Source organism: Anolis sagrei, chromosome 3 (genome assembly GCF_037176765.1).
Source record: "Anolis sagrei isolate rAnoSag1 chromosome 3, rAnoSag1.mat, whole genome shotgun sequence".
Lineage (NCBI taxonomy): Eukaryota > Metazoa > Chordata > Lepidosauria > Squamata > Dactyloidae > Anolis > Anolis sagrei.
In genome coordinates, this window is record NC_090023.1 from 228,247,989 (window position 1) to 228,262,634 (window position 14,646).

General features: G+C 41.7%; 1 protein-coding gene across 3 annotated transcripts in view; it reads right to left on the reverse strand.

Moving 5' to 3' along the window:
- The window catches only part of LOC132770706 (glypican-5-like), a 445,124-nt gene extending 431,367 nt beyond the window's left edge, over positions 1-13,757 (reverse strand). The window contains exon 1 of one of the 3 annotated variants that reach the window (XM_060767937.2): positions 13,163-13,750. In XM_060767937.2, the coding sequence (XP_060623920.2) occupies positions 13,163-13,349 (187 nt within the window). In that variant the 5' untranslated portion in view covers positions 13,350-13,750. Of the gene's footprint in view, positions 1-13,162 lie in introns of all 3 variants that reach the window. The other 2 variants (XM_060767938.2, XM_067465942.1) reach the window with 2 other exon arrangements.
- Between the last annotated feature and the right edge of the window lie 889 nt (positions 13,758-14,646).

The following is a 14,646-nucleotide window of genomic DNA, read 5'->3' on the forward strand; positions in this document are numbered from 1 at the left end:
AGCCAGACTCTCATTTATAAGGCAACAAAGTTAGTTCTTTAAATGTGTTGTCCAGATGTTAATACAAGCTCCCACATTAAATCTGATAAGTAAAGATTAGGACTTGCTAGAACATTGGTTGAAAAAGATCGCCCCTTTGGTGCAATGTGGTTGACTCAAAGACAAGTATTCTGGAAAGTCTGTATTTCATTTATTACATTTTTATCCTGCCTTTCCTCCAATAGGCTCAAGGTGGCTATGACTTTTTCTTTATCATTTCTTCATGTTTAGGGAGGACCACTTCAGCTCTATTGACCTCTTCCTGCAAGGCATTTTACCCTTACACCAACCATGCAAGGTACATAGAATCAAGGGGAAACCTATACAGTGAAATCACTATGGTAGGTGTCATCAGATGTAGTAATTAATGGCGTCTCCCACACGGATCTCCTATACCGTACTATACTACAATATCATAGCAAAATACTGAAAAAGTTTGGGTTTTGATTTGGCTGCATGATAATAATAATGTTTTAAATGTATTTTAATCTAATGTTTTATCTTTTGTATAATGTTGTACGTAATGTGTTGCATGTTGTTGGCATCAAATTACTGCCGTTGTAAGCCGCCCTGGGTCCCCCTTCAGGATTTGATAAGGACGGGGTAGAAATGTTGGAAATAAATAAGAAATAAAATCAGTAACTACAAAAAAAACACGACAAAAATAACTCCATGCACTTGTAGCACATGCAGACAAAATTACAAGATTTAAAGCATCATTGTGAATGGCAGTTCTGACAAATATCCATGCACTTTAGAATGTAAAGCAGCATAGAGTTTTAGATCTGTATATATATTGATGAAGTACATAGAAGATGAGCTTATGAAAAAATGTTTTGTCATTCTATCTACTGGGAGATTTTCATTAACACATTTTCGCTGAATCATTGCACAACAATGTTATAGATAATCATTTTGTTATCATCTCTTCTGATGGGAACACCTAGTGTGGTTTTCACCTCCCTCACCCCTCTAATGACACTACTGTGTCTATGCTTGGTGCTTTAGAGAGACATGGGCAGAGGCTATACAAAACAAATGGTTCCCTTTCTCCAAGTTCCTGACATTTTTGCCACAGAGATTCTGAGAAAAAGGCTAAGATCTGACAATTCAGATGAAATCCTGAAACCAAGCAACCATATCTGACAATAATAATAATAATCCAGCATATATATCTCATTTGGTGTGCCATACTGTGTTTTTGTGTCAGAATAATAATAATAATAATAATAATATATTTCTAACTCGCACCTCTCTCACCAAAGAGGCATTTTTTTAAATCTCCAAGGCATTCTCAATACAAACTTTTCTTGCAGCTGTTCAGGCAAATATCTTACATTTGCACTCAGAAGCTTCCAACAAGTAGCAACCTTGTTTTACAGTTGTTAAGTTAGTGATCTAATATGTTTTAGGACTTCAAACACATACACACAGAAAGACTTCTCCCCTGATAGTACATCTAGACACAACATCTTCTCGCTTCTTACAATTAGAATGCTCTCGGGGCCCTTCTACACAGCCATATAACCCAGAATATCAAAGCAGATAATCCACAATATCTGCTTTGAACTGGATTATCTGAGTCCACATTGTCATATAATCCAGTTCAATGTGGATTTTATACAGCTGTGTGGAAGAGGCCTAAGAGCTAACAGAAGTTGTTGCCTGTTTTATTCCAAATGAAACTTGTATGTGTGTTTGAGTGTTAATGCAACAGGATTCTCCTTTGAACACCTATTTACATCAATGCTCGTAATCAAGCTGTATGATCTCTATGCTTTTCCTCACCATGGCTCCAATTTGATTTAATCTCAGATCTGAGTTTTATGTGGATGAATATCTCATGGACTTTTAAAAACACACACACACAATCTTACAAGAGTTTTGTAGTATTTCAAAATATACTGGCATAGAAAATTTCAGTTCAGGCTAAGGGCAACCCCTGACCCTCAACACACACAGAATGAATAATAGTATATTGATGCTTGGCTCAATTACATCAGGCAATCCAATATCTTCATTTCCACTTGGATGAAAATGACATTTATTTAAGTGGATGTAATTGGCTTACCCAGCTGACTTCTACATCCTGAGTCTCCAGAACTTTAGGATATTAAAAATATTTTTATAAAGGAATGTTTCAACCAGATTAGCAAATGGGCACATCCAATTTTCTAATGCAGTATCATTTTTTTCTGTGCAGATGTTTCAAACACCATCATATTCTGATATTTGTGCCTTCATTACAAAGTCAATTCCCTCTCATTTTCTCTGGACAGCCCCCATTTCCCAGCCCTTCATGCTGCAGATGCTACAGAATTATGCAGTTTTCTTTTCAGTGTTGGCTACCCTCAACTTTTCCTCCAACGAGCAACTACTGTTGGTGTTGAAAGACATATCATCTGTTGAAACACATATCATCAGCTGTCATGATGTATACACACATAAGGATGTCATTTTTGCAGGAAAAAACATAGTTACTGCAAAAGCTTTTAGTTTGCAAACAATGGATTCACTCTAAACTCTCATAAAAGCCACAAGAAATCAATAGTGCATGTATCACATTTATTGCTAGAACTATGACATGGCCTTATTACTATACCCTCCAGTTATCTTTGCATAGTTTCTCAGTTAATTATCCCAAATGGGATATTACTAGATTGACACATTTCAATCTCTCCACAGGTTCTTTTCCTCAATAAAAAGCAGCACCTGGAGGCTTCTGATAGGAATTAGAAAAATGCTTGTCTCTTCCCATATATAAGAGTACTCTTTCTCTATCACACACATCACATGAGTAGAGAATATATCAGTCATTGCACTGCATGACTGATACATCTGTAGACAAACACACAAATATTATCTAGTATTAAGAAAACAACAAAAAGGATGGCTCATTCTATGTTTACCTTGATGTAGCATTTATATACAAATTTAAAATCCACACATTCTTTGTAAGAAGAAAGCAGTGCTATTGCAGCCACACAATTACAATAAGAACTTAATCAACTCAAAGAAGACAACATCAGATAGGAGATGCTTCTGCCTGACAACAAATATCACTAAAAGCACAGGCAATATATATGAAGATCAATAATCTTTTGTATACTGTTTTCTAACCTTAATTAAAGGGCATGCCAACAAAGTTTAAAAGCATACAAACATTTCACATCTGTAACTGTTTATTATTTTCAAGATATTTAATGGACTAGAGGAGAAAGAAGAATCTTCTGAAAAGATTCACTTGTTAGAATATAATCTATAAATGTATATCTAACAATAAATTTCATTGGGTCCACTGAAGCTTTCCAGAAATAGGTGGCTATAGTAATGCACTGAAGGATTGCTACTTATATTCTTATAATACACAGAAACCACTGGAAAACTAAATATCCATAACATTACTGTATATATTTGAGTATAAATCTGGAAGCTTTATAAAATCAACCAAAAACTATGGATCTACTGGTTCACGGACCTCCTGCAGAATTATGGGGCTTGTAGTTTAACATCTTCACTAAACTGCAAATACCATAATTCTGGAGGAGGCAGAAACTGGATTTAAAGTGGATTCATTCTCTAGTGTGATGAAGTAGCATGAATCAATGTAAGTATTACACCTCTATTCATATAAAAAAGGAACCATTGCCTTCTCTAAGTGGAATGCTGGAAGGCAAGAACTTAGTCAAGCTGGGGAGAGCCTTTAAAAAACATTGACCCCCCACCCCCCTACCACCACCACCTCTCTCTCTGCCACTACCTTGCTTTTGACCTTTTCAAATGTCTGAGTGATAAAATGGCAGTGGCTGCAACTTTTGGTGCTTCCCTTCAAAGAAGTGCTGAGAGTACAGAGAATTGGTGCTTCTTTTAGGTTCTCCCAGAAAGGACTATTTTTTATTATAATTTATTTATTTACTTCATTTATACCCCGCCTTTCTCACCTCACAGAGGACTCAAGGCAGCTTACAACTCTAGCAAAATTCAATACCGCATAAAATATGACAATAAAACATACCCCATCAACTAAAACAATTAAAACACTTGAACAAATAAAATACATATAATAATAAACAGATTAAAACATATAAAGTGCATAACTGGATTCATCCATAATCCTTGTTCATAATTGTTATTCAAACTGTGTCAAATTCTGTAATATCTCATTTCCAAATGCTTGTGTAACGAGCCAGATCTTTAGCTTTTTTTCTAAAAACCAGAAGACGTGAAGCCTGCCTGATGTCACTGGGGAGGGAGTTCTATAGCCAAGGGGCCACCACTGAGAAGACCCTGTCTCTCATCCCCACCAATTGTGCTTGTGAAGGGGGTGGGACTGAGAGCAGGGCCTTCCCAACAGATCTTAGAACTCTAGTTGGCTCATATGGGGAGATGTGTTCAGACAGGTAAGTTGGGCCAAAACCATTTAGGGGTTTATAAGCCAAAGCCAGCACTTTGATTGAAATAATATTTACCATTATTTCTTGCCACTTGGAAACCTGGTCCTGAAGAATAACAGTGTTACGCATTATACATAGTCTTTGCATGGGCTTGGCACACCTCAGCTTTCTCAGGAAATTATTCTGTACAGAAATACAACTTGAGTTCTTTGTACAGTTATAGAATTTTGTAAAGAAAATATTTTTAGAGATAAAAAAATTGAAGGAACAACAACCCAAGCAATCTCACACCAAATAGAGCTACATGTAAATAATCTTGCATAAAACTCCTTCATGTGTTTTTTTGTTTGTTTTGTTTTGTTTTTTTGTCATGTCAGGAGCAACCGCTTCTGTTGTGAGAGAATTGGCCATCTGCAAGGACATTGCCCAGGGGACGCCTGGATGATTTTTGAAGTTTTATCATCCTTGTGGGAGGCTTCTCTCATGTCCCCGCATGAGGAGCTGGAGCTAATAGAGGGAGCTCATCCGCCTCTCCCCGGATTCGAACCTGTGATCTGTCGGTCTTCAGTCCTGCCGGCACAGTGCTTTAACCCACTGCACCACCGGGGGCTCCTTCATGTGTGAAACTACTGGAATTTTGTACAATACCACCAAAGCAATTTTGCACCTCCCCAAAACAGCCATATTTGGGAAGTTTTTGGCAAGACTGCTGAAGGGTTTTTCTTTTCTGCACAAGCAGCCATGATTCCACAGGCATTCTGCACCCCAGATAATCCAAACTTTGTTTCTTCACAGAATAACTTTACAAAACATTTTGGATGTGCACTTACTAAGCAAGAACTGCACAGAATTATTTATTCTCTCTGCTGAAGAGGCAAGACTGTTGAAATTATTAATCCTCACTCTGAGGATTAAATTGTTGAATATTTACATCTTGCAGAATAATTTAGTTCATGAGATATATAAAATAGTTCTAGATATTCTGGATAAGGGAAGATACCCAAAATAAGAAATTTAGCATTCTCCAATCTCTGCCTTCGAATACAGGCTTTGTTTGTCAAGTGTTTTGTCTACAGTACTGGGAACAGTGCGGCCAAACGAAAAACAAATGGATTTTCCAAATAACATACTAAGAACTTCTTCTTTGTCCTTCTAACCACAAGAAAAATGTGGTGCTCTCTATTGCTTTGTAAATTGCTGACATAATTTAGAACGAGGCTACATCTCCAATTTGTGGAGAATATAAAAACTATGGCATCATATTGGTCGTCTGGGAGAAGCAGTGGCTTCTGCCATTTAAGGAGAGGCATGTCCTGTCCAAATGGATAGGGTTTACAATTATATAAGCACAATACTGAATTCCAGACAGCATTTCTAACTTGGATGCTTTTGAGTACTTCTGATATTTAACTTAAAACGTCTCTACTTTTAATCATGGGAAGAAGTTATTTATTTTATTTCTGTAACTCAAACACATCTGCTTTCAGATTCAGAAGGAGGTATATTTAGTTAGTATGAGACAAAGAGCTAAATTGGGTACAGTTTTATTTTTACAGTTTAGACAAGGCAATAAGGTTAAACCTACCCTTAGCTGGATATGACTGCTTTTAAAAAGGTCAAGCTTGCTGAGATCATTTGACATCCCCCATAATAATTTGACATATTGATTAGTCTTGGAGATCAATGCATGCTCAGTGCCACCAAGTACCAACAAAACAAGGGTTTCTCACAAGTAAACTAAAACTCTATTACCCACACTGAGCAGTAACAGTTCAACCAATATATTGTTTACAAAGTTACTAAGCTGACTACATATTTTGCCCTTTAGCTTTTTTTTCTTAACCTGCTTGAGGTGGCAAAAAAATGCCAGATGTCATGAACTTTCCAGATTCTCCATTAATGCATTGCTATAAAAGACAAATGGCCTGCCCAAGCTAATGTCCACTCAGGGACAAAAGCAACCAACAAATGCTTCAAAGTATAAAAAGCAAAGCGCAAGTATCTATAATGTGCCTAACAGCTTAATTGCTTTCTGAACACAAGCAATGTACACTTAACTTTTGACACTCACAAAACAAATGATCTTTCATAGATTTTGATAATTGATGTACTTTCACACAACACACACAGTATGTTTACTGCTATAATACAAATGTTCAGTCAGTTCTAGGATTATTCCAAAAAATAAGATGTTTGTGTCATCAATGGACGGTTCTTGTCCTATGGACATTTCTTGTCCTATTTATTTACTTGGATATATCTATTTACTTTGGAAGTGGGCTTCATCACCTGAATCCTGAAGCAACAATAATCAACAATGGGGGGGGGTATATATTATGAGCACTAAGACAACAATATTCATCACTTAAGGGAGCCTATGCCTCAACAGCACTCAGACAACAAGATTCAGCAACAGCATTAAGTGATGCACAAGGACAGGTTATTTAACTATCTAACTACATACACTGTACAGGATAGCCTGTGACAAATCTCTTTTAGGAGCATTCCTCCTATCTCTAATGGTTTTGAGACATTGTAATTGCCCTGTTTCTTTGACTCTCTTGAATATTTTATATAAGTGTTAAAGAATAAAAAATTGCAGTCATATAAAGTAAAACAAATTGATCTGACAACAAATCAAACCTAAACGCTCATAGAAATTACAGTAACCAAAAGAGGCTATCATACTTTGGATTTGTGAAATGTGACACGTTAGAAAAGACAATAATACTTGGTAAAGTGGGTGGAAGATGACCTAAATACCTTAAAAGCATCAGATCCATTCTGATCATGGAAGCTAAACAAGGTCAGCCTTAGTTACTACTTAGGTAAAGACTGCCAATGAATACTAGGTGCTGTGGCCTACATTTCAGAGAAAGGAAGAAGGGAAACTACGTCTGACTATCCCTTGCCTAAGATGTTGTTGTTGTGTATCTTCGGTTGTTTCCAGATATGATGACCCAAAGTTTATGGAATATTCTTAGCAAGATTTGTTTGGAGGAGACTTGCCTTTACCTTCATCTGAGGCTGTGAGAATATGGCCATGGGTTTCCATGGTCAAAGGGGAATTCAAACCCTGGTCTCTGGAGTCATAGGGCCCTTCTATACATGCCTAAAAACCCGGAAGAAACCAGGATAAAAGTGGAAAGTGTGGGTGGAAGTGGGTTAACAGCTGAAAAACATGTGTTTAAAAGCTGCACTTAAAACTTGATTTGGCCCAAAAGACTTCTCACCTTCCCATGCAAAACATGTGACTTCCTTCCCATCTTCTGTGTGGACTGCTCCAGCACACGTGTTTTAAAAGCCCAAAACAACTGATCAAGCTGTCAAAAAATGGAGCCATGGACACACAGGTGACTAAAGAGAAGCATAGTTGGAAATCAATTAGAATTCTGCAACCATTCCTTTCTTTCTTATAATATTAAATAGAGCTTGAATTAACAGTTGGGTGAAGAGAGAGATATGAAATCAGCTTGTGTGTGCATTGGATCTCCGGGTGTGCACACATGAGGAGAGAATTTTAAAAACTTCTGCGAGATGACCCTCCATTTTGATCTGCTTCAAAGGAAGGTGTGAAGATAGTAGGGAAGCATTTCCCAGAACTGACATGTCTGTGTACGGACTTGCTGTCAGGTCCTGGGATTTTTTGGCCCAGTTTTTAAACCAGCATTTTTATGCTATTTGGAAGCACCATAGTTCAGTGTTCAAAGCATTGCACTACACTGGCTCGCCTTGCCTAAAAGAATCCTATAAAATAGAAAAGTGACTTTGAGGCAACATATGAAAATGTGGGTGGGAGTAAGAAAAGAGGAAGACTTCAAAACAGGTGGATAGATTCAGTCAAGAAAACCACAGCCCTGGGCTTGCAAGGCAAACAACATTTGATAAAAACAAATTAAAACACGATCCACCACTCACTTGACTGTCATCAAGCCCTACTGACAACAACAGGGCTTAATTTTGAGTTAGCTAGAATTTAAAGATGAAGCAGTCCCACATTATTTCGTCAAACAGTGACTGAATCAAAAAAACAAGCTTAATTTCAAAGTTTATGGGATTACTGTTAATTCGCGTATTTTAAAATACTGTTTTAATAAGAAACTTCTATAGGAGGAGAAAATATCTGTCAGATACCTACAATCTTCTGGGGAGAATCTTCTCTCTGCCCTACTACCCGCTCAGGTACGTTTGGTGGGAACACGCAAGAGGGCCTTTTCAATGTGTCCTCCTCCAACACTTTGGGACTTCCTCCGAAGAGAGACCAGAATGGCCCATACTTGTTTGCCTTTTGCAAGCCGCTAAATACATTTCTGTGCCAGCAGGCATTTGGAGGAGGATGAGGTGCTTGCTGATGGAGAGATTATGGGTTGAATTTTGGGGGGAGGTGGTAAGTTTTAATGTAATATAAATTGTATTAAATATATTTTAATTTTATTGTAACTTTATATCCACACACTAATATTGAATGGTTTTTAAATTTTAATTTAACGGCCCTCCAAGCAAGCATTCTGGCCACATGAACTTGGAGGCGTCTAGGGACAAAGTGAGCTCTTCAGCTTAGAAATGGAGATGACCACCACCCCACAGAGTCAGATGCCACTAGACTAAATGTCAGGGGAAACCTTTACCTTTGCTTTAATAAAATTTGTATTTGCGTTGTTTAAAATTGTCTGTGTGGTTGTTAGCCACCTGGAGTCCCCATGGGAAGAAAGGTAGGGCATAAAGCTAATCAACATCATCAGTGAGCCCCCAGTGGTGCAGTAAGTTAAACTGCTGAGCTGCTGAACTTGCTGACCAAAAGGTCAGTGGTTCAAATCAGGGAGTGGGGTGAGCTCCCGCTGTTAGCCCCAGTTTCTGCCAACATAGCAGTTTGAAAACATGTAAATGTGAGTAGATCAATAGGTACCACTATGGCGGGAAGATAACAGTGCTCCATACAGTCATGCTGGCCACATGATCTTGGAGGTGTCTACGGACAATGCTGGCTCTTTGGCTTTGATGAGCACCACAACTCAGAGTTAGACATGACTAGACTTAGTGTCGGAAAAAATCTTTACTTTTACTACTATCATCATCAGTTTTCTTTTCCTATTTAAGTAAGTTTAAAAGGAGAGAAAGTAAATATTGTATACATCATAATACCAATTTCTGTGAAAAATGTTAAACCAACATTCAACACATGCAGACAGCTTTAGCAACAAGAAGCAGAACTGTTACTTTTAATTAGAAGAACAGTTTCCTTCTGACTTTCTTGGCACAAAATGTGCTTCCTTCTGTTCCACCTGTAACCAAACTAAAACCCAATGCGATATATGGTTTTTTTCCCCAAAAACGTCTCCACTTTACAAAACTCTTGCAACAAAGTGGTCTGGGTTAAATTCTTTCTTGGCATTGCTCCAAGAACACAAAAATAATTTGACTCTGCATTTCTAAACAGGTAACCCACCCCACTCCCCATTTCTAATTTGCAATAAACTCAGTTTTCTATGCCATGTGCTGGGGTCCATGGCTTAGATATGCATATAAAACTGGACTTACTGTAGCAGAATTTGGCTGCTATAGGAAACTGTTACTGAATTCCTAGAAAGTATGGTAGAGAAGGGAGCACAGCTTTGGGGGCTGGGAGGAGATTGAGTTTCTACTTTGGGCCCTATTACAGTAGAGTGTTATATAACTATATTCCGCTTTAACTGCCTTGCCAACTTCTGTATGGAATTCTAAACTCTGCCTTTTAAGGAGAGGCATTTGGAAGTTTCGGTCAGAATGGTATTGAGTCTCACTAAACTATATATCCCAGAATTCATGGAATGTTGGCATGGCAGTTAAAATGCAATATAGTGATATAACACCATAGCTATAGCTAGGGCCTTGAGTTGCTCCTTGTTGGAGGAATAAGTTTTCATTTCTGTGATTTCCCCGTCCAAAGATGCAGGGCCGTAGCCAGAAAAAATTTTCGGGGAGGGTTGACAATTTCGGCGGGGGGGGGGGGTTGAAAATTTCGGGGAGAGTTGAAAATTTCAGGGTGGGGGGTTTGAAACCTGCCTCTTAGCTCACGCTGAAGCAAATAGCACAGCAGGGGGCAGAGCAACCTTCAATAGCCCGCAGCTCCGCCCCTGTCAACCACCTCCACCAAGTCTGGCCTCTTTAATGAGAGTATTCAACACCCCCCCCCCCCAACTTGGTTGCTTCACTACATCGGCTATTGCTGCAAGTAATGACAGTGTGAATAAATTGTCCATATTTGCCTGAGATAGTGCTTGCAGTTCTGGAGGGACTCTTAATTTTTTGCATCTCATAGACTTAGCATGGGGATTTGGTTAACCAGTTAAAATTCATGAGTAAACCAGTTTGTTTTTTTAAAATCTGAAACATTTCGGGGGGGGGGTTGAACCCCTAAAACCACCCCCTCGCTACAGGCCTGCAAAGATGCGAGTCCCAAATTGAATCCTGAAGAGTGCTGAAATTAGGACAGGATGCCCTTCAAGGAATGCCACTCCTGGGCTCTTCTGCACCCCAAAACCTCACACCAATCGACAGTCATCAAGTGAGGCTCCCCATAGCCTTCTAAATCCCATAGTGATATCTCAACAACATAAAGCTGATAGAAAGGGTTGGCGCTACAGATGGAGAAAGTTACTCTTTTGGATTACAATTCCCCAAGTCCACAACCAGCATAAAAATAAGGTTTCAATTCTCTAGCTCAGGCATAGGCAAACTTTGGCCCTCCAGGTGTTTTGGACTTCAACTCCCACAATTCCTAACAGCCTCAAGCTCCTTTCTTTCCTTTCCACTTGAGCAGCTGGGGGGGGGGGGGGTTAAGGAACCTGAGGCTGTTAGGAATTGTGGGAGTTGAAGTCCAAAACATCTAGAGGGCCAAAGTTTGCCCATGTCTCTAATTTATAGCTTCCCGTAACTTGAACATTCAAGCCTCCTTTTGATATATTCCCCATAATATTAAAGATAGGAATGGGTGGTGTGATTTTTGGCGATTTTATACTTATTGTTATCCATATTAGTTTGCTTTACAATACAAATCCTAAGAGAGATGCATGAATAGCGTACCAAAGGCCCAGCACTGCGGAAAGGTGCTGAGGAACAGCAGCCCCTGACATTACTATGCCAAACAGAGCTCTGCCAGTTTGTGCCCACAAAAACTAGGTCAATCCATGTAGTTACACAGAAAAAACTTCGAACAACTCTTCCCAAATCTCATTGTGGGACGAATCTGCCATACTGCTACAAGAGAAAGAAGAAGGCACAGCTGTCCTTGCTTCCAACTACTCTCTTTGCTTCTGTCTCTGCTCAACAGTGGGGCAAACAGAGCCAGCAATTGCCTTCTTTATTTGCCTGCTCAGTTTCTCTCTCTTTCTCTGGGTGGGGCACAGAGAAGAATGAGCCTAGACACAGTGGCCATCCATTCTTCCCATCCATTTGCCCAAAAGTCAGTCCCAAAGTACTGGGTGGCCTTCACCACCTTGAGGCCAGAAGTTTGAGGATCAAGGTCCCAAAGAAAGAGCCAAAGGTTGAGCAGCCAGACCTAATCCCTATTACCAAAGTGCTCAGCAAAGGTTCACAAGGGAGGAGAATGGGCTGATTGTTCAAAAAATGAAAAGGGGATCTCAACATTCTCACTTCTCTCACTTGTAAGTGCAGGTAAATGGCAGTGGAATGAAGCCTATACTGAGAGATGTCCAAAGATTAGATGAAATCACACTAATTCAAAAGAAAACAGAGGGAGAAGCAGGAAGAGCCTCTGGAGAATAGCTGCCATCGCTGACCCAATCTTTCCTGCCATCATAAAATGGGGAACAAGGATGATTCCTGGATTGTTGTAGGTTTTTCAGGCATTAGGGCCATGTTCTAGAAGCATTCTCTCCTGACGTTTCAACTGCAGCCATAGATGTAGGTGAAACATTAGGAGAGAATGCTTCTAGAACATGGCCATACAGCCCAAAAACCCTACAACAACCCAGTGATTCCGGCCATGAAAGCCTTGAGCACTACAGAATGACTCCTGGCTGCTTCACTCACTCACTCGAGGCAATTGGGCAAAAAGGGTGCCTTGTGAACTCCAGTACTTATTCTCCAGTTCTGAACAGTATGGCTGGGTAAGTGGTTATGATGGTGGTCCCTTCTTCTCACTAGGCTGATCTCTCATTGGCTCTTTGGGTTGCAAAGACTGGGCTTGGAAGAGTCATCAAGCTGGGGTTGTTATATGGTGCTCCCCCCCCCCTTCCCTCTCGCCCCCCTCCCTCTCTCCAACAGGCCAAAGTGGCAATGAGTGGGTCCCTGGACTAAGCCTGTTGCCCCTTAATTCCCCTGAGAGAGCCACCTGTTTGAGCAAGTTAGCATTAGTGGCCCCTTGAGATCTCCCCCTTCTTGCCTCCTTGTGACCCAATGAAGGAAGGAATGCGTGGGGTCGGGGCAAGTGATGGTGGGAAGAGCTGCAGGGCAGCGTGGAAGGGAGAAGGCTGGGGGGCTGGACGAGCCCTTCCCTCCTTAGGCATCTTGCAGAGGGGCTCGCTTCTCTCCCTGTAGCATATAGGGCCAAAACCGGACCCGAGGCTTTCGCTGGTTGCGCTTGATTCTCCCTAAAGGCTCTCCCCGCTTTCCCAAGGCAGACGTCTATTTAAAGCGAGTCCCACCCGCGGGGAAAGGCACCAGCCAGACAGCCTGGCATCCGCCTTGGGGTGGAGGGACGGGGGCGTGGAGAAGAGGAGGCTACTAACCGGTGGTGGGCACATCGGGAACCAGCTTGAGGGGCCCGATCTGTCGGATCTGAAAGGCCGTCCTCACTTCGTGGCAGCTGGGGTTCTTGAGTCCCGAGACGCCGCTGAGTCCAGCCGCAGCCACGAGTAGCCAGAGCCCGAAGCGCCGCCAACAGCAGAAAACCCCCGGGCTCCTGTCACCGGCCATTTCCACATGCCCCGCCGGGGACAGAAAGCAGCCAGGGGCGCCCGGAAGCAAGAGCTCGCTCTCTCCCCTCCCTCTGGCAGGCTCTCACGCCGAAACGGGTGGCAGCGGCGCTCTGCGGGAGACAACTTTCTCCGGGCAAACTTGGGAAGAGGAAGAAGGGAGGGAGAGTCCCGCTGGGACGCCGCCTTGCCCCGTCTGACGTTCCAGCCTGAGAATGCGGCTGCCGCGCTGTCGGAGCGTTGCCGGGCTCTTCAGCGCTTCGGGTGCGTGCCTCTTCCCCGCTTCGCCTTCCTCCTTCCTTCCCTCCCTTCTTTCCTCCCTTCCTCCCTTCTTTCCTCGCAGCTCCGCTCCCAGCGCCAAACTGCGCTGCCTCCAATGAGCGCGCCCGGCGGGAGGGGGCTGCGGTCCTGCCGCCCAGCCCTCCTTGGACCAGAGGGTCTGCCAGGGGAGCGGTCGCCACGCTCATTGGCTCCCGCTATAATTAGACTTCTTGACATGTTTTTCTTCTTCTAAGGATGTCGAGGAAATCTCCTTCAAGCTCTCTTTCCACGGCAGAGATCGGGACCAAGAATCATAGACTTGGAAGAGACCTCATGGACCATCCAGTCCAACCCCTTGCCAAGAAGCAGGAATATTGCATTCAAAGCACCCCGACAGATGGTCATCCGGCCTCAGTTTAAAAGCTTCCAAAGAAGGAGCCTCCACCACACTCCGGGGCAGAGAGTTCCACTGCTGAACGGCTCTCACAGTCAGGAAGTTCTTCCTTGTAGTTTGAAGCCATTGTTCCGCATCCTAGTCTTCAGGGCAGCGGAAAACAAGCTTGCTTCCTCTTCCCTATGACTTGCCCTCACGTATTTATACATGGCCTCATCATATCTCCTCTCAGCCTTCTCTTCTTCAGGCTAAACATGCCCAGCTCTTTAAACCTCTCCTCATAGGGCTTGATCTCCAGACCCTTGATCATTTTAGTCGCCCTCCTCTGGACACATTCCAGCTTGTCAATATCTCTCTTCAATTGTGGTGCCCAGAATTGGACACAAATTTTGCCTCCTGTGTTCTGTGTCATTAAAACGTTATAAATGAACATATAACAGCAGAAGTTGCGAGAGATCATAGCCTAAACTATCCTCTACACCAGGCATCCTCAAACTGTGACCCTCCAGTTGTTTGGGACTCCAACTCCCAGAAGCCCTAACGAACTTGGGTTGTTGTAGGTTTTTTGGGCTATATGGCCATGTTCTTCAAGCATTCTCTCCTGATGTTTTGCCTGCATCTATGGCAAGCATCCTCAGAGGTT